Source organism: Castanea sativa, chromosome 2, assembly GCF_040712315.1.
Source record: "Castanea sativa cultivar Marrone di Chiusa Pesio chromosome 2, ASM4071231v1".
Classification (NCBI taxonomy): Eukaryota; Viridiplantae; Streptophyta; class Magnoliopsida; order Fagales; family Fagaceae; genus Castanea; species Castanea sativa.
The window spans coordinates 7,024,613-7,046,016 of NC_134014.1; the positions used below are offsets into that span (position 1 = coordinate 7,024,613).

Below are 21,404 nucleotides of genomic sequence, written 5' to 3' on the forward strand. Positions count from 1 at the left end.
TTTGGCAAGCACAAAAAATTGGGTCAAACGGAAATCAATTTTCGCGTTGACTGTAAAATAACCCCAGCATGACGGAAATGAATTTCAAGTTTCATTTTACATTCAAATGATTTCCGCCCCAAGAAAATAAAAGAGGCAGAGAAACCCAGCACTAGAAGCCACCCAGCACTGCGATCTTGCGCCGGCGAGCTTGCGCCGGCAAGATCGAGCTGCCAGATCGAGGCGCAAGATCGTGCCAGCGAGATCGAGTGGCCGAATCTTGCGCCGTTGAGCTCGCGTCGGCGATATCGAGGTGCGAGATCGCGCCATAAAACTTGCGTCGTGAGATCGCACTGACCTCCATGAGATCGAGTCGTGAGATCGGTCTCGTCGCCCATGACCCACCGACCACCAATCTCTCTTTTTCTCGATCTACCCCTCCCTTTCCGTCGATCTGCGATGACTCTCTCTTCCTCCTCCCTCTCTCAATTTGACCGAATGATTTATGTGAGAATGGTGTTGTTTTAATTTTTGTTTGTTTAATAAAAGTTGATGTATTGCAATTTTCACCTGAAAAGTTGTATTTGGAAGCTGAGAAAATGGTTGAGAAAATATGAGAAACTAGTAGAAAATTTGCATTTTCAAAATGTTACCAAACACTTAAAATTATTTTCTAATATAATTTTTAAAATGCAACCAAATGCTAGAAAATATTTTCTTTTTTAAAATATTTTCACCTGAAATTATTTTACACTGAAACAAACGTAGCCTAAATGAGCCCTGATTATTGAAGTTTGATACTATTGGAGCCCCACGTCTACTTCTCTTTTGAGTCTTTTCAATAGTGGAGGGTAAAAAAAAAAAAGTGCATGCTTAAACGTATTGGATAAGTAGAATGTTTTAAAAGTGTGATTAAAGGCAAAGCAGAAATGGATATTATTTAAGAAATCAATTTTCTAATCCATGTTGTGAACCAAAAGGTGCTTTCCTTTCTGCCATGAGTGCAAATTGTTTATTCTGGTCAAAGCTTACCTTTCTTTGCTAATGGAGTGTTTGGACACACACACTCTGTTTTTTTTCCTACATACCAAACACCATTGTACCATCAGCTACAAGCAAGTTCAAGTTGAACACTGAACACAACTACATGTCTACATTGTCAAAATGTTCAACGCAACTACCAGAAGCAATCAGCTAGAATATCCGGGAATAAAATACCAATCACACTAGGTCACGTTTTTTATTATAATAAAATTAAAATGATCATTTTCATGATAATGTATGGCTCTGATTGGTCGGTCATCTCAATCACAATGATGAGCCATCAAGTCAACATTTTAATCATTGTTTAAAATATCCCCTCTGATAAAAAAATAAAATTAAATTAAAAAATCCCCACAAAGTACAAGTGTTATTTGACCTATTTCAATGAAATTATTTTCTAAAACAAGTAAAGATCATTTCTCTTCTTTTGAGCATTTGCATTTGTTGAGCTTCTTTTCTTTTCTTTTTTTGGAGAAAAAGCACAAGGCTGCCTTATTTATTCAGAAAAAGCAAGATAAGATACAAGGAATTTAAAAACATTTGAAGGAACACTCTCCATCCAAGTAAGCAAAAGAAAAGAGTACCTAACTTTCCTAGCTAATGCATGAACAACAAAGTTATTTTGCCTCCTAGTATGAGAGGAGCAATTCAAAAGCGAACCAAAAATAAACTAGTTGCACAAATGGTCTTACACCATTAGTTGAGCTAAATAGCATAACTCCTAGTGTTTGCACAAATGGTCTTACACAGTTTCAAATATATATTTAAGTGAGTTAAGATAGTGACCACACCCGTAACCTCTTTTGGAAATTATTAAAAATATAAAACATAAGCCTCTAAAATTTGCTTAATAAATCTAAAAAAAAGCACCCGCATAAGCTTATGTACCCATCAGACAAAATCCAATTTTACTTCCAAATTTAAAAGACTGATCTACTTGTAGAATAGGGCTTGAATTAGGAGTTCGACTCCTTGTTGGATTTGGATAAGAAAAGAATTTTATTCCTTTCGGGTTACTGTTGTTTGAAGTTATCAAACTCTATTAGAAATTTTGTCTACCACTTGATTTTGAGTTCTATTTGGAATAGGAGTGATTCTCCTTTTGTGCATGGAAAAGAAGTCTAGTTTTTATTATTTTTGGATATGCTAGCCGACTCAAGTCTAAGTAGAGTGCCACTACGGCAAATTTAGAGAGTGGTGTGAGAAAAATAGGCTCTCTCTTTGTTTGGTTCTTTGATATTTGTGGGTTGTAATTTGAAATAGCAAGAGAGATTTGTTACAGCTTGGTTTTGTTTCTACGGTTTTGTGATTTGCTCTCTCTTAGTGTGTTGCAACTTTTGGATTTAATTTGTGGTTCTCTCTTTGGTTTGTGTGCAATTTGCATTTGGTATTTGTGAACCTTTAGTTTTTTGGTTTGTATTTGTGAGAGAGCTATTTGGGTGTATTTGAGATTTGGGTTTGTGAGTATCTCTATACCAATTTGTATTATCCCAAATTTATTATAGTGAAATTTGTCCGTCGTCGCCTGTAAATGTAAGCTATTGCCGAACCACGTAAATCTTGGTATTTTGTGTCTATTTTTCGTTTGAATTAATTTTCTTCATTCCTATTGTTTGTAGGGAGATCTTTCTTAAATTTAAAATATTTTCACAATCAATCTTGATAATTTTGAGCTTCCGCTATTTGACAACACTACTCTTGTCTCTATTCCCATTAACGCTAATGTTCCATCATTGTATTTATAAGCATTTCATTGAGACCTTGAGTCAATGAAAGGCAAAGAATTTATTCTTTGAGCTACTTTATTAGCTAAAGAAGATGCAATTTAATATGGGTGAATGCTGCCAGGGAGAAGTAAAGCCGTAAACGACTTATCTCCTAGGAAGCAACTACACAACAATCTTAGCGCCTCCTCAGGCCTCTTCCCCTTACACAACCCAGCAGAATAATAAGTTATTTCATTGGGGCAAATATCCCCTTTGAGTCATTTCATCAAACAATTTGAGTGCATCCTTAGAGCTGCCACTTTTACACAACCCATCAATTAAAATTTAAAATGCTAAAGACCACATTGGGAGGACAATTTAACTTCAACATGTGATTACAAGCAGCTAAAGATAACAACATGTAAAACAGAATTGTAAGTAGTGAAAAACACAGGCATACAGTCATCAAAACTTTAATAGTAGAAAAAGACTTCCACGGCCTTTTCAGCAATAACCATTTGAGCATACCCTGAAATGAAGCATCAGGAGGGATTGGAAACGCGAAGGCAGAGTTTTTGAGAGTACAAGTCAAAGGAATGAGGATGGTTGGTTTGGGGTGGCTTTGTTGAGGAATGAGGATGGAGAGAAATACATTTGGAAATAGTGGTAGTCACCAGTCGTGGAATTTAATTATGGCTTACACTAATTAGTTTCTTAATCTATATCTATATATGTATATTACTAAAAGTTGAAACGTAACGTTTAATGCTGCTGCGCTCACGTTAAGCAACGTCAGAGTCTACGTCATTATCTTTTTTTTTTCTTTTTCTTTTTTCCATTTTCTTATAATTATTGTTAATATTTTTTTATTTCATATTTCCACTTCTCCAACATTTCTCCCTCCCTTACTTTTTCATCTCTGCACTACTTCTCCAACCTTTCTTCTTCCCCCCACCTTCTCATCTCCTCACTACCCTCTACATTAATATCATTTTTTTTTTTGTCAAACACGAAATTACATTAAAACTATAAATTAATTAATCTGTTACATTGCAAATTAGCTTTGTCAGAAGCTATAATGCTTTCCACCACAAGCGGTGGAGACAAAAATACAACAAAAGAGTCTAGGCTACTTGCACCTAATTTGGCCAACGCATCAGCCCACTGATTGGCCTCCCAGAAGACATGCGTTATTTGCTTATTGGGAATCTCTCTTACTAGGTTCCTGCAATCAGTTAACAAAGGTTCCATTAACAGATTAGTAGAATTATTGTTCATGGGCAAAACAACGCTTAATGCATCTAATTCAATGATGAGGTTGTTCAGTCCCATTTCCTTAGCCAATATTAGACCATCTCTGAGAGCCCACAGCTCAGCCATGCAGCTGTTGGTATGCCCAATAGGCCTAGCATACCCCTTCATCTTTCCTTTCATCTTTCCCTATTTTTGTCTCTTCTTATTCACACCCTCTTATTATAAATTTGTCACTATCTCTTTCATTCTACGCATAGTTTTCCCTTACAAAAAAAAAAGGTACTCTCTCTCTCTCTCTCACACACACACACACACAATTTTTGGGTGGATTTTTATTTTCTTGCATCTTCGCTTTAGGTTGATAATATTTTATTTTCTTTAATCTACTTTAGATTAATGCGATTTAGTTTTGTTTTTTTTTAAATGTTGTGTTTTTTTCTCTCTCTCTTTGATTGTTAAATGTTATCCTACTGCGTTATAAATAATTAAATATAGCATATAAAAATATAATATTATTCTACACATAGCATGATTTGGATAATTTAATTTGGTAGTTATTGTAATTTGATAGCATGATTTTTATAGTGCTCAATTTAGATGTTAAACTATGAGACTTTAATCATTTTTGTTTATTTTTTAATCATTTGTGGTGGACAAAGTACTCTTAATAATTGTATTAGAATTACTCCATAATGCCATTTATTTAGAGAAAAGCAAAGGTTGACTAAACAAAAATAATTGGATGAGAAACAAATTTTATCTTTCGCAATTTTACTTTTTATTATTATTATTATTATTATTATTATTATTATTATTATTATTATTATTATTATTATTATTATTATTATTTTATAACAATGCATATATAGAAATTTAATTTTTAGATTTTACTAATTATTGTTTATTTGATAATCTGTTTTGGGTGGACGAAAATACAATTTCTGCAAAGAAAATAACCTTAGTAGATTTTAAACAACAAATTATTTTCCTAATTGGTCCAAATAATCATAGTTAAGTTTTATTAATTTTTTTAGTTACTTTTTTCAGTGTTTTGAATTGTAGGCAGAAAAAATAAGTTTGAGAAAGTTTGTTTCAAACTAAAAGAATAATTTCTAAATTTTATATTCTTTTTAATGATTCAAAAAATGTTATAAATAACTTTTATTAAAAAATAAATATTTTCATTAACTTGGCTTTTGAATTTCTAAGAAAAATTGTTTTTTTTTTTTCATTTTAGTACAACAAAAATTATTAAATTTATGATTTATGATTGTTCATATATTAAATTTATGATTATTCTTATAATAAATAAAAATATAATTACAAAATACATTACTCTTTATTAAATTAGTTTAATTGTATAAAAAAATTTAATAAAACCACCATAAAAATAATTTTCATGCGCAACGCGCAGGTTCGCAACTAGTTTGATGATAAAAAGCAATCATCATAAAGTGAACACTATACTATTATATCTATTTTACGGTTTTATATTTAGGAAATTAACTTCAATTATATTACATGTCATTATATAGAAAAAAAAAACACTAATTATTAAAAATAATATAATTTTTATATTAAAAAAATCCTATAAATTCACTTTATATAAAATACTTGTGTTATGCTTGTGTTCAATCATCAATGACTTTTTTTTTTAATTAAATGATAAACATGTTTCCATTGTGACCGTTACTAGTTTTAGTTTAAGTATATAAGGTATGTCCTAGTTTTATGGAATGGATTTTAAAATGAAGATTGGGTTTCCCCACAAATCAACACATTAAAAAATTTTAACATGAGGCTCAATATAAATGTATTGAAAATTTTAACATGAGTTATTTAGTTTGAACAAAAAAAAGGGAGATTACAAGGAAAACTAATATAACTTCTGCACGATAGCTAATTTTAGAAAAGGAATTTGCAAATCTGCAAGTGTTGTAGATGCAGCATCCACAACTAGCATATTTAAATTTATTGTTAACTAATTGTACAATTACAAACTTTATAGGATGGTAAAAAAATAATTAGACAATGAACATTTGCTACAACAAAAACATGGAGAAAGAACAAATTTGAGTGGAATTTTGTGACCATTTCAACATGAAACATGGTCTTATAAACATTCTATGTGAAGAATACCAGCAATTCCTGTTATCAGAGAATTTTTAATTAATTGACTTTAAGCCAAAGTTATTATGGCCGTGTACTCCACTGCCTTCTCTGTTCATCAAAACTTCCTATCACTGCAGACTGCTTCATGTTACCAAGCCTATTTGCAAATAGATCATAATAAGCTGTTGGATCCACATTATTCAATATTTTCACCAATTTTCCATACTTTTTATCAATCACAGTTTGTCCGTCTTTGGATTCAACCCCTTCAGCAAAGATTTTGACAGGCTTTACTTGCACAGTTGGCTTTAGATCACCGGCAAGTGCTACTGCACCAAGGATTTCCCCAGAAAATATATCCTGCAACAGAATAACATTTAGTCTAGCAGCTAGACAGTGGAAATAACTAGTAGGTCATCCAAGATTCTTCAATTGAGGGAGATCCAAGGGAGAACCAACATTCCCATGAATCCAATTTGTCATCATCTACAAAACTATTAGCATTTTAAGCGGGCTACACTCCAAAAAAACCATCCCAATGATACAATCTAAAGGCCTTTATTAAAACAATGTTGAAACTGGATTGGATATCTCAGTAGGGAGGCCAGGACTATGCCATGTAGATCATTGAATGTGCATGAAAGCTAATATGTTTCTATCCTTAGTACGAAAACCATGGAAAGGGAAGGAGTGGCAGTAAGAACTTCAATTAAAAGATTAAATTTTTTTACCATATGTTTATATAAAAAGTGCAATTTTTGCAAGTGGTATAGCCTTGACAGTAATCGGCTGGCAAACTTAGCTTCAGGTGTCCTTTTTGTCTCTAGCAACCTTTCTAAGATCCTTGGTAATGAACCAACTCTACGCTGGACGCCAAGTGGAATGAGTGTGATGTTAACCTTTGAATCAAAGACTGTCTTTGCAGCCACAGGGTCAAGAAACATATTGAATTCTGCATATTTGTTGGAGTGAACAGTAAACACATTTCCTTTGTCCCGGTGACCATGACTGATGTGCCCTCCAACTATATACACATCCTGCAATGAGATTTGAAATCATCGGAGGCTGTTAATATAAAAAATATGTGTATCATCCAATACCTGATTTATTTTAACATAATGTCAAGGAAAATGCTGAGCCATTTCTCCCAGTTTAGCAGTATAGCTTGTGTCATGAGGAAAGAAAAGGATGCGTCACCTAGAAATCTCTCTATATTTCTGCAACGATTTTGGGTGGTAATTTCATTTAACTCTTAAGAGAAGATTAACGTCCACCATAATAGTAGGATCATAATCTTTGGATTGCCCATCCACTTTTCAATTCCTTTTCAAATTAAATTTACATGAGAGATTAACAAGTACACTAACCTGGATAAAAGAGGTAGCATTTTTCTCCGATAGAATAATCTTTGCTAGATTAGTAAGGGGTCCATTGGTCAGTATGGTAATCTTAGATCCTGGATCAAGATTTGCCACTATAGAATCCCAAACTTCCAATGCTAAAGGCTGTCTGAGTTCAGGATGGTCAGTGTTCCGAGGAGCTCCATACTTTACAGAGTTCTGTGCTGTATACCTGTTACAGAACTCTAGATTCAGCCACAGCCTTAGACTTTTCAACACCCAGATAGATAGACAACATTAAAACACTAGCAACATGACTATAACTGAAATAAGATATAAACATGTGTATGACGATAAAGCCAAAGTTATTCTGATGTTGAGGAAATAACTCCTATTGCTTTGTTGGATGAAGACAATGACTTAATCATCTGTCTCTTTAATTTATACTGGATATCAATTAGTCTCCTCCAAGAAACATAGATGAAGAAAAAAAAAAAAAACTGATTTCTTCCGGTTAAGTATATGGGAGGGAAATGTTTTCTTATTCAAAATGAAAAACATTATTTATTAAAATTATGAAAAAAGGATATAGAAGGATTCTACCTGACATAATTCAGAAAGTTTGCTATCTTATTCAACAGTACAATGAGTCAGCTCTAATTATCCGAGCTCAATCAACCAAGTTTAACCTAATGTTTCCTATTCAATCAAGGGTATATTCTAACTCAAATAAATTATAAGGCTTCCTTTAGCTCAGAACATTTTCCATAGGAGATATAAAATTGAGTTCTTTACTTCTCCCTAGCAGCATTCACCCAAATTAAATTGCATCTTCTTTAGCTAACAAAGTACATCAAGAATAAGTCTTTGCCTTTTGTCAGTTCTAAATATGCTATGAATATCTTAATGTTGACTCAAGGTCTCAATGAAATGCTTATAAATACAATGATGGAATATTAGCATTAATGGCCAATGTATTAACAAAATATTAATGATATATGATAAAGAAGGAACTAACCGTATAAGAGTGGCTACAAAAAATAAAATAATTTTTACAGGTTGTCATACTTTTTAAAATAAAGCAAACATTTTAATTCACATTATATGTTCTCTAAAGATCTCAAAAATAACAAATTAGTGCACCATATATAAAGAGTAGCCTTCATCTGCAGTTGTTATAGGAACATAAGTACCTTCTAGGGCTTCGTGGCAATTCTCGTGCCAAACCATAGAGAGTGTCTGAGTCGATAAGTCCACCACTCCCATGTGGGATGGCCTTAACATATCTGCAGTCTCCAACAGCTGAGGAGATTGGATCAGTTTGGTTCATTGCAAAAACATCTCCAAGACCAACCAGAATGTCATCACGGCCCATCATATGAAGTAAATCATAAATGATATCTATTGTTGCAGCATTTGCCCAACCAGTTGTGCTTACTATTACTGCCTGGATGAAAGGAAAAAAGATAATGCATGTCAAAACTTCTGCGTTTGATATAATTGAATTGTAAAAACCAGATAGTTGCCATTTTTATTTGGATCACACCTATTTTGTGCAATATATTAAGAATGAGTCAATGTGTCGTAATATTTAAGCAGAAAGCAACTTGTAAAAGCACTCAGAATTACAAATTGTTAGAATGGTGCAACAACCAAAAGGTAATCATCATAAGAGAACCTAAAACATGGAGCCAGTGAAAAATGAAAAATAAAAGGCCACTCTACCTTGAGGTTGATCACTTCCACAGGCACTTTAAGGAGGTAAAACAGAGCTAAAAAATCTCCAGCACTCATATCCATATCAAAAACAACAGGTTTCCCAAGTTTTTTAGAGCTAAAATTTGGTTTGTAAAGAACTTCTTTGTAATGAGGAAATTGTGTCGTTAAATTGAATCTGCCAGTATGTTGAGGGCGGTTTAGAGCCTGCAAGAAAGTGTGATCTAATTTCATCAATATATATGTCATTGTGAGGATGAAAGACAACCATAAGAGTGCATTTATTGTACTTCAGGATACAGTTAGAAATGAAATGTGCATGGAAATATTGTGTGTGCGTGTGTTCAAGTGTAGCATGTGTAAAAATATTAAATCAGAGAGCTGAATGATAAACATTCAAAATTTATGCACAAAATGAAACATGGATAAACTTACATCTAAGAAACTTATAAAAAATTCTCTGTCTAGTGGGCTGTCAATGTTCTGATTAGGCTTTGCTTTTGTAGCAACTAGCACTTGAACGGCTTCTGAACCAGTTACCTCTGCTGTATAACCATCCTATAGAATTGTTGCAACAGATAGCTCGTGAACATTTGAACAATTCAAAATATAAGTCTGAGCAATATTATTAATTCTCAACAACAGAAGAACACTACAGCTCAGCCTGAATTGAAGTGGTATATACTATACATATTTATGCATGTATCAATACACGTATATATGTATCCCCCAACCAAAGCAGAATTATGGAGGAAAAGAAACAAAAGATTTGGAGGGTAAGATGGAAACAAATTGAGGCCAATTGGTAGCAACATCTAAAAGGTTGTCTAAGGAATGTTACAAGACTAAGCAAGCAACTAAAGCTACTACCTGGCATTTCCCTTTCCCATTCTTCACGATGCAAAAAGGATCTCGAAGTCTAGTCTGAACATGACCACTATGTACACCACCCCTCTTTAAATTGAATTTTGGAACTTTACGGCCATCAAAGAATGGATTGGAGCCATCATACACCCCATAAGGCTTGTTTGAAGTAACTACAGTTATATTCATATACTCCATTTCTGCAAATTCATTTTCCCCATTATGGTTGTGTGAGTTACGCATGATTGAAGTTGCCACACCAGATAAAAAGGAGTCCCACATAAAATAGCTCTGCAACGATTACAGATAATTGGTAGTCAAAGGTCTTGAAAAGAGTAAGATCACATTAACATACATTTGACTGAAAGTCAACATTAAGCACCTTTAAGAAATTACCGTATAGAATTGGTCATCAAACCATGTATCACGAGCTATTTTCAATGACTGGTAGCAGTATTGTGCCTCATACGTATTCTGATTCTTCTCAAATGTGTTAAAGAAATTCTCACTGATGGGGATGGTGTTCGTTGCATCCAAAGGAACAAGAGTGATGGGAATACCAGAATGAAAAACCTGAAAGAAAACATTGTCAAATGCTGGCACTTTAACTTCTAGAGATACACCAATAAAAGGATTATACTGTGTTGATGTAATGCCATTTTTTAAAATAAAATAAATGGTTGGTTAATAGCAAGTTGTACAAACTGCATTACCTGGTATGCAGCAAAAGGATCTCCAAATATATTGAACTCTGCATATGGGTTACTAGTATAATCTGTGAACATATTACCATGGTCGCCACACTGCTGAGGCGTGCAAGATGAGCTTGCATTTTGTGGGCAACAACCAGTCGGATTCTTTGATCTCACACCACCACCCATGACATAGATATGCTCAACATTTTTCTTTAGATGTGGATTATTCATAAGGAAAATAGCAAAATTTGTATGTGCTCCTATAATAAAAACAGTTATGGGACCTGCTGATATTTTGTCAATCATCACTTGTTGCGCAGTTGGTTGCCAAAGAGGAGCATACTTCCTTCTCCCCTAATTGCATGGCAAATTATGTGAACCAGATATATAAATGATATGATCATCAAGAATCAAGAAATGAACAAATCTTTAGTTTTCTAGTGTATTGATAGAACAGTTATTGAGGTTTAGATACAATATTTGCAAACAAAAAGCACACAGATGGTTTAGGGTCCTTGTCTACTACTAAAAACCATTCCAAAATCAAGGAAAAAGACTTCAAATTATGATTTGTATAATAATGATGGGGACTAAAAAAATATTTAATTTTACCTTATGTAAAATACAATAAATCTTATATATATGTTTCGAACTAAAATAGAAAATATTATTGTACAGTGAGCACATTAAATAAATGAACAAACCGTGATCCAGCATCAATTCTACAAAGACAGATTTTCCCTAGAAATAGAGAGATCAGTAGAGCAAAAACTCTTGCCATTTCCTAGTATATGAGTTTAGTAATCATATTGAAATTTACTAATAAAATGAGACAAACACAATAGGAACCTATTTAGGTGTCTTTCTTATTCCAGGACCTTATTTTGCCACTCTGGTCACCATGATTTCAAGTCAGAACTTCTACTTATGGGAGTATTCCTTTTGTTAGTCTTTTTTTTCACTTTTTTTTTATGATGTTCCTTTCATGTTTCACTGACACTTTATGTTCGGAATTTTCGCTTGTGTTTAACAGAAATATCCTTGCCCCTTCCTCCTCCAGACCATTTCGTTTGCTCACTTCCAACTCCCATATCATATTTGATCTGGCAACATACAAGGATTTGGAGCATGGACTGAGCTTGTTCATAATCAATCACAATGTCAATCTATAAAAAAACCTTTGCTAGACATTTCAAATTTTGATTATGCTCATGCACCTTTTTTTAAGCGGATAAAAACAACTCTATTAAAAAAATGAGGAGGAAGCTATAATATACAGAAACATTAATTATAAAGTTTCAGTATCTTATGCTCAAGGTATCCAGCTCAAGCTGACTTCTACATGTAAATTTATAAAATGGTTTCAACTAAATAGGAATAACCGAAAACACAGCTTGATTGCAAAGGCACAAAAAACAAGTTGGAGAAGAGTCTTGAATCCTAATAGGGCACAGAAGGAGAATAACCATTTACAGAACATTCAATGAAACTTCTGTATTACAAATGTAAAGTTAAAAGGATAAATAATAAGAAGTAAAGCAGGAAACTGAGACAAACTTCCCCAACCAAGGAAAAGCCTTATCCACAAAATGCAAAGGAATAGTCAACATGTTTTAAGTGTATTATTAGAATATGATTGCTGGGACAACACTAAGCCTACCTATCAGTTCCAACAGCTATGAAAATCAGTCAATGATTTGAGCATTTCAATTGACATTGTGATACCTTATTTTCTGTCAACTGAGGAGTCAAGGAGAGTGTCATTATGAAAGTACATCAAAAAGCTATATTTATAGGGATGCAGATCCACACAAGCACAAGCAACAAATATTTCATCTAATATTGAAATTACTCTCCAAATCAGTACCTGAGGGAGGAAAGCTTTTCGGATTCCATAGTTAGAATCAATATCCAATCGCCCTCCTTGACCAACGGGAATAGCTTGTCTATATCTACAATATCCTACAGTTGTATTCCCCTGATATATTAAACTCACAGTTAGACCATACACTTAATAAGTAAATTATTACATTGCGGATTCATCATGGATTTTAAGATAACCAATCAGAATTAGAGCCTTTAAACTCAGAATTAGAACCATTCGCGCAATATAGTACACGGATACTTTCAGATGACTTATAAAAGATGTATTTTAGGATGTCAAGTTACACGCATATGATATTTCTGGTAAATTATGCATAAAATTCACACCTGTTCAATAATAGGAAGATAGCCTCCAACATTTGGCAGTATTGTACCATCTTCTAGTATCCCACCATCACCCCCAACTCCAACAGCAATGTCATCACGACCCATCATGTAAAGAATGTCATAAATTTGATTCACAGCATGTCCAGCATCATTCCATGCATTTACATTGATAGTGACTGCCTGCAGCAATTTAATACAGGATTCACTATTTCTCTCTGTAATAATAAACGTAGTTTGTGCATTTAAAACTTGAAGTGGATAAGTTGGTAAATTATACCACTAAAAACCACTGCAGATAAAGGTACATTATGTAAGTAGATGATGAATGGAACAAAAATGAATAATGGAAGTAACAGTCTATCTATAACCAATAGTATCTTATTAGTTATCTGATCTGACTTTAGCTAGAGAATAATATCCTAAATTCACATGCACTGAATCCTAGATATGCTTCAATAACATGGAAAATCAAACCCTTTATGTAAATTATTAGACTCGAACATCATTCATTAAGGAGAAAAAGAAGCATGAACCACATCTTCCAACAAACCCATCATATAACACAAAAATTTTGAGCCTTCAATTGCTGTGGCAAGATTTACTCACGAAAGTTTCTTGAAAATTCAACAGTTTGCTACCAATTAAAATGCAAAAAATTGAACTTACAAATTGTTTCTAACTTTTTTGGAAAACTGACAAACACGACTCAGTCATCGACCAAGTCAGCATAAGAAAATGAAATATATATATATATATATATATATATATATATATATATATATCGCCAACATGTTGTACTGTAAATAACAAAAGATTCATGATGAACTAACTTACTTCCACCTCAAACTCTGATCTGTTCTGCTTCAAGAGGTACAAGAGGGCAAAGAAATCATCAGTATCAACATCTGTATCCAAAAGAATTCGATGTGGGAGACAATCCACAGTGTACAGATTAGCTCCAACAACTCCTATAATCCATAACACCACAACCAAGAAATTCCTCTGCAGCAACATTCTCATGACTTCACTCAAAACCCAGAATTATTTTCCCTCCAAAACGACAAAAACATCAAGACACAACTCCTTCTGTCCTGAAACATTAAAAAAACAAAAAACAAAAACACAAACCAAAGTATAAACAAAAAAAACATACAAAAACAGAGTAATATCCAACACTAAAAGTTCAAAGAATTATCACAAGTGTGGAAAAGTACAGAGGTTGTTGGAACAGGAAGGACTATAGGTGAAACGAATCAAATGATGAAGATGAAACATGGTAAGCAAATGCCAGAGCGCAAGAACTGCCGGTTAGCTTTAGAAGAGACAAAAAACGATGCAAGTTTACGTCTTCAAAGTTCAAAGCCAGAAATAGAATCTGGGACTTTTGACTTTAGAGAGAGAGAGAGAGAGACAAAATTAGTTATAATTTCTCTTTGCTTTGCTTCTCTCTTTTTGTTGATTTGAAGAGTACACGGCAATGGCATCATGGTTCATGGGCATCATTCATGGGACACAAGGTGTACAAAATCTTTTGCACAAATACATGAACAAACCGATGCTCATTGGTTGTTGCTTTTTTTCTCTTTTCAAATGCAAATGGAGATGGGTTAAGATTCTGTAGAGTTATTATAACATTACCTTTAGAACTTATAAAAACCTTCGATTATTACGAGGGGATCAATACTTGACAACTTTTTTTTTTTTTGAGAAGGGTCAATATTTGACTACTCTCATATATATATATATATATATATATATATATATATATATATATATATATATAGTTTCTCCTATTCTAATGAATAAATAAAATATTATTAGTGGTAACTCTAAAAAAATGCCAATAAGAATGACTATTACCACAACATTGACATGTGCTATCAAAGGTAAGGCCAGAAAATTTCTTGAGGGAACAAGCTAAATATATTTAAAAAATTAATTTTTAATTAAATCTTTAAAAAAAAAACCAAAAGGATTTTTTAACTCGATTCTAACCATGAAGAGATTAAATTAAACTCATGTTTTATCCTTCTAATCTCAACATGTCACTTCATCTTATCACATATTTAAAAATAAGTACAACCACGCTCAATCAATTCTAATGCTCATATATAAATCATTCACATTGGAAGTTTATTGAGATGTTATTAGATATGGTAGGATGTATTGAATTTTAAGTAAAATGCTGATGTGAAAATCTCTTATTGGATGGTGTAAAAATGGGTTCTACACCTTTATCTTTACCAAATTTGGACTCACAACCATGAAATCCACATTTATTGTTTCTTCTAAAAGGGAAAAAAATAATTTTCATATCTATAATCTTCTAAATAAAAAAATTCAAGAAATATCTCCCACATATTTATGAGATATCTCCTTAAAAAAATTTAAAAATACTTATATATTTATGAGATGTCTCCTAAATATTTTTTGATTCAATGAGCTATTAGGGAAAAAGAGTAATTAGGGGAGAAAAACAATGCATTAAAAATTTGTAAAAAAAATATTTAAATACATTAAATACACTTTGAATTAATGAGTTATAATATTTTGTAAAATTTGAAATATTGTGTAACATTTGTTATAACTCGACAATTACAACTTTCCAACTCGACAATTTTGAAATATTTTGTAAAATTTGTTATACCTCTAAAGTTATTGGAATGAGGGGAAGAAAGAAATGTACTAATTTGGTAAATTTCAGCCATTAAAACCTACTCCATTATAGCATCTTATGGCTAAAGGATGCCATCTATTAGCATTGTAGACTTGTAATCTTCTAGATTCTTTTTTATTTATTTAGGGGAATCAATAGTAGACTTTATTAGAAAATATTAATGTATACAACAGGGAAGAGAAAATATAGGCATTCCTTTATACCAAAACAAATACCTCTTTCTCTTCAACGAGACTTGTAAGTGTTTAAAATACAATAATTGCAAATACAACGCAAAAGAAGTTTGCCTAAAATTTTTTTTTTTAGATTTTGGGAAAGCTTTAGCCTCATTAAGTATGAGGAAGCTGTAACTTAGCCACCGCCATAGGCTCCACAATCACTTTATCATTGAAGATTCTTAAAAATGAAATATAGTCAACTTTTATTTTTAAAGTGAAGGTAAAACCTAAAAAAAGGACAAATTAACCCAAAAAAGGACAACTTTATTTTTAAACATAAGCAAAACCTAAAAAAAGACAACTTTATTGTATATATTTTGTGTGTCTACTATATAGGTTTACATTGCTAGTCTAAGGTAAACTAAGGATTTTTCTTTACATTGTAAACACACAAAATATATATAAAATATTGTACATATTTGAAAAAAAAAAATTACAATATTATACATATTTTGTGTATAAGTTTATATTGCTAATACAATATTGTAAATTTATAATTTTCTCTTAATTTGATAATAAAAAGTTATCATCAAAGGCAAATGTCATAAATTGAAATCCTCTTTAAACAAAAATATTGTAAAATCTTTTATAAATATATACACTCCCAAGAGTTGGACCCACGTGAGATATCATTTTTCCCGATAAGCCCCTGTGAGATATCATTGACCCAAAAAGTACCAGACCAAAAATTTCAAAAAAAAAATCCAACTATGGAATTCACTGTTTAGATATTGAATTAATCTGAGATCTAATGATGGAACATCTTCTTGATTGGGGTTTCCTAATAGGTTTCTTACGTACAGTTGGAGGATCCTTTCACGTTTGAAATGGCCATGATCAATAGTAAATTCACTATTATTAATTCTCTAACCTAGATTAATGTAGATTTGACACCAAATCCATGGTATATGACGTGGATAAATTCTAAAAAAATTGAGTTAGCAACATCTTCAATATAGGTTTTCTATGGTTAAAGGCCTTTCGGATTAGTAGCATCTTATGATGGGTTTATTATGTGCGGTTCAATCCTAATAACTTGATCTATCATATATGTATGTTTTCTATTTATGTGACATTTTCACTGTTTCTCCAAATTGTTCCACACTTTAAAATCAATAATAGTACCACCGCGCACCCTTGATGCAGTGGTTACTCCACAAGTATAAGTGTTTGTGGGGTATGGGAGGCAAGGGCTGAGGTTCAAGTCTCCAAAAGGGAACTTCATACACATACATTTAGATTAAATTAGAGTAGAAATTCTATCTTGTATCAAAATAAAATAAAATCAATAATAGTTCTTCAATAACTCTAACGATATAAATATGATTGGTGCTAATAAAAATAGAAAGAGAAAAAAAGAAAAGAAAAAAAACTATTATTTAATCTTGTAACAAATTAAACTTCATACTTACTTTTAATCATGGTACTTTAAACCTCCAAATATGTTCTCTAGAGTTTTATAATTTCTAAAGGTACGTTTAGTACACTAAATGTAGATTACATTAGGAATAGTAATTTTTATTACTGGAAGTAGAAGACATTGTAATGAAATAACTATTACTATTCATAAGTTTGGTTATTACATATGGAAAGCTTGTAAGAACATTATTATTGGTGGTGCTAAAAAGCCATGTATAACTACAAAATTGAGGCTGCATTGGTGAAGCCAAAACTAAAATTTTTGGTTTCTTAACTACAGTGCACACACATATATATATGTGTGTGTGTGTGTGTGTGTGTGTTGTGTGTTGCGTTCACATTGGTGTGTGTGTGTGTTGTGTGTTGCGTTCACATTGGTCAAAATATTTTAATATTTTCTTTTCTTTCTCTTTTCTTTGTTCTCTACCCCTCTGTCTCTCAATCTTCCTTTGCTATCTCATTTTTCCTCTTCTCTCTTCTTCTCAAAATTTTTTCTATTTCTTCTCAAATTTTTACTCTCTTTCTTCTCAAATTATTCTTTGTTGTGTGAGTTGATGGGTCATGCCATGGGTGTGGGTGATCGGGTTCATGAGTGTGGTGGGTGGGTCATGCCACAGGGCTTGTGTGGTTTTTGGTTGATTTGAGATTGTTGGTTTTGTGTTTGTGTTGTGGGTTTGGGTTTGGGTTTGGGTCATGCCATGGGGTTGCTAGGCTTTTTACTAATGTGGGGTTGCTAGGTTTGTGTTTGTGTTTGTATTTGTGGTGGAGGTGGAGGTGGTGGTGGTGCCACTATGAGTGCTTCAAGATAGTGATGAACAAAGAAAAAAAGCAATAAATAAAAGAATTGTTTATTGTAGTGGAATTTTATTGTGTTGTTTATATTATTTTATTATGTTGAAAATTAATAAAATCACTGATGTTGGATGTTTTGTAAAGTGAGAAAGTAAAATAAATAAAGTAGTTTTTTGTAGTGCCAAATAGTTAAATTATGGCTTCACCAATGTGAATGCTCTAAAAAATGATATATAAGGAACTTTATATTTTTAGAAATATATTAATTTTAAAACTTATTATATGCACCAAGGAATAACTATTACATCCATTTTGAAAGAGGAATAACTAATCCATGTAATAAAGATACAACCAAATGACCGACTTGCTATTACATATGAATAACTATTCTAGTACAAGAGTTATTATAACATACTAAATGTACCCTAAGGACATGTTTGGTACACTGTAATGATTATTACATGAGAATAGGAATAAGTATTACAAAGAATACATTAAGTTGGAATGTAATAAGTATTACTATTCATAAGTTTGGTAACCATTTAGAAATAGAATCCTGAATATGCATCCACAATTTAGTAGAGCATAAAAAGAAGGTGTAATTAAATAATTTTTAAGTCAAAATTTCTAAAATACACTTATTTCATGGTGTTCAAAATAGAGCTAATAATTAACAATAAGGAAAATTTATTTTCTTCCATTTTGAAGATGCGGCAACTACCGCCGCACACCCTTGGTGCGATGGTCACTCCACAAGTATAAATACTTGTAGAGTGTGCAGGGTAAGGGCTGCGGTTCAAGTCTCCAGGAGGGAATTTCACACACATATACACTTAGATTAGGCTAGAGTAGAATTCTATCTTGTATCAAAAAAGAAGATGTGGCAACTAATGGCTTTTCAGGAAAAAAATTTCAAAAGTTATTACAGAAGGTGAAGGAATAGATATTCAATACTTTTGATAAGGAATAGTTATTCTCTCATTTTGAAGAATAGCTATTCATAAGGAATAACTCTTCATTGTAATAAAAATATAACCAAACAACCGAATAGTTATGCCATAAGAATATCTATTACATTACAATGTCTATTACAGTCTACTAAACGTGTCCTAAGTGTTTGGCACAATAATGAAAATGTGAGGTTTGAAGTGATGCATTTGAAGGTACTCGGCTTATTTTATCACAATCATAAAACTGAAGTTTTTTTTACATTCCCAAAATAGTATCAATAATGGATCATGTAAATTAATGTCATGGCAATCACAACTTACAACCTCAAAAGCGTTAAAAAAAATTTATAACAAATTTTGTTTCCCTAACATCACTTTGAGTGTATTCTCTTATCTCATCTCCCTTCCTTATATAAATATGTGTGTGTGTGTGTTTCTATAAAAAAAAAAAAAATCACTTTTATCTATTGACTTCAATTTTTTTTTTCCAAATATTGCCTTTTACTGTCTTTTATAACATAAATATTTTTTAGAGAAAAAAATCATATAGTGGACATGTACCTGATGTATGTTTTTTTTTTTTATAATAAGTAGGTTGGTGTGTGTTTTTTAAATACTTAGCATATTATTCTTGAGTCACACGTTACTGAGATTGCATACCATGCATCTGGTGTATGTATCATTCCTCTCACATGGAACTTAAGTAATTTGGAAAAAATATACAATGTATCTGGTGTTTATTTTGTCCCTCTCACATTGAGAATTGTAAATGCAACAAATGCTAAATTTTAACATCAAGTTTGTAAAAAGCATACTCCATCTAGAATTGTAAATCCTATTAATTTTCCAATCTAGCTACAGTGGGCTGCTATCTCTAGAAGACCACTGTAGCAAGATTGTAAAAAAAATAAATAAATAAAAAATTTGTTTAATGGTAGTTGCTGGGTACAGAAAACATGATATGATTGGCTGGGTACAAAAAATGATTTGTTTAATGGTAGTTGCTGTAAAGAAAACATAAAGAAAGAATAAAAAAAAAAGAATATATAAATAAAGTGGTAAAATAATAAAACCTTTAATGTTGGGTGTATAGTAAACTGAGATGTTAAAATGAATAAAGTAACTTTTTGAGATGCTACATGCTAAATTTTTTACCATTCTTAAAGCCTTATTCGTGTGATTTTACAACAGCCCGTTTGGGATGTGATGTAAATTTTAGTTTATTTAAGTTTTTAGCCTCTTTTGGTACTATTTATGGTCTCATTGTATTTTTTGGTACTATTCATAAGTCCTATTGTACTGTTTATCAAATTTTTAGGGTACGTTTGATACACTGAATAGGGATTACGACATGAATTGTAATATTTATTACTAAGAATAAAATGTGTTGTAATGTAATAACTAAACCTATTCGTTAGTTTAGTTGTGAGTTATAACATTAGAAATTTAGAATGAAACTTAACATTTATTTTAGGAAATTTCTTATTCATACAATTATATCTCCTTAAAAATTGTTATTTTTAAATTTAAGAGAGAAATGTGTTATTTTTTTATGATTTTTTTATATTTGTTAGATGTATATGTAAAGTTTGTTTATTTTTGAGAATACATTAAGTTTTGAAATTATTACACTTACTAAGGAATAACTAATACAACATTTTAAAAAGGAATAGTTATTCCTCATATCGAAGAATAGCTATTCATAAGGAATGATTATTCCTTGTAATAAAAACATAACCAAACTAAAGAATAATTAAATCATAGAAATAACTATTACATTACACCGCCTATTACAGTCTACCAAACATGCCCTTAATTTTTTTTTCTACAATACTTTTAACAAAAAAATTTTAATTACAACTAAATAAATTGTTTTCAAGCTAAATAAGGAGTTCCAGTCCCATTGTTCTTAAACTTTGATTTAAGCTAGTCTTTGTTATTAATTTTTCGGATTATTCTTTTGCTAAAAATTTTGTACATTCTCATAAATATTTAAGGGATGTTTGGTAGCACAATTTAAGCAATAATTTTTAATTTTTAAATAACATTATACATATTTTTATATTTTTTTTTTATCTATACGTATTTTTAAAAGATACAAATAATATTTCTAGACAATATTACCTAACAGGTACTTAATTGTTACACGTCTCCCACTAATGGAAACAAATAAGAAAGGCCGAAACACCGACAATTGACAAAGATGAAGACAAACAAAATTAACCTATCTGGTGGAACAATAAAGAATCAAAATCCAAAGGAAAGTGACCTTTAACCCGCTGTATATTAATGGCACACAACGCACTGTGTTTTCATTGAAAAGACACCCTATGTTTTGGGACCCAATCGAAATTGAAAAAGGACCATACTTGTTGCTCTGAGTCTTTGGGCTTAACAATGAAGTTGCCTAAATTGTAGAGAAGAAAA

The 21,404-nt window shown here is 31.8% G+C and overlaps 1 protein-coding gene across 1 annotated transcript; it reads right to left on the reverse strand.

The window, feature by feature from the left end:
* Positions 1-5,990: 5,990 nt before the first annotated feature.
* LOC142623200 (nucleoside hydrolase 3-like) lies at positions 5,991-14,530 on the reverse strand. The gene is made up of 13 exons (XM_075796594.1): positions 14,136-14,530; positions 13,756-14,012; positions 12,922-13,101; positions 12,578-12,688; positions 10,729-11,064; positions 10,412-10,588; positions 10,022-10,306; positions 9,587-9,709; positions 9,161-9,358; positions 8,629-8,882; positions 7,463-7,667; positions 6,827-7,132; positions 5,991-6,455 (listed from the first exon to the last, which is right to left on the reverse strand). Exons 2-13 carry the CDS (start codon positions 13,939-13,941, stop codon positions 6,177-6,179), a joined length of 2,640 nt encoding a protein of 879 aa, XP_075652709.1. The 5' UTR covers positions 13,942-14,012; positions 14,136-14,530; the 3' UTR covers positions 5,991-6,176.
* Positions 14,531-21,404: the final 6,874 nt, after the last annotated feature.

Coding starts and splice junctions, on each gene's coding strand:
- LOC142623200 (XM_075796594.1), bottom strand. CDS start 13,941: ATGAGAATGTTGCTGCAGAGGAATTTCTTGGTTGTGGTGTTATGGATT. Junction 10,589..10,728: donor ATCCTTTTGCTGCATACCAG/GTAATGCAGTTT, acceptor GTTTTCTTTCAG/GTTTTTCATTCTGGTATTCC. Junction 10,307..10,411: donor TTGATGACCAATTCTATACG/GTAATTTCTTAA, acceptor TAATCGTTGCAG/AGCTATTTTATGTGGGACTC.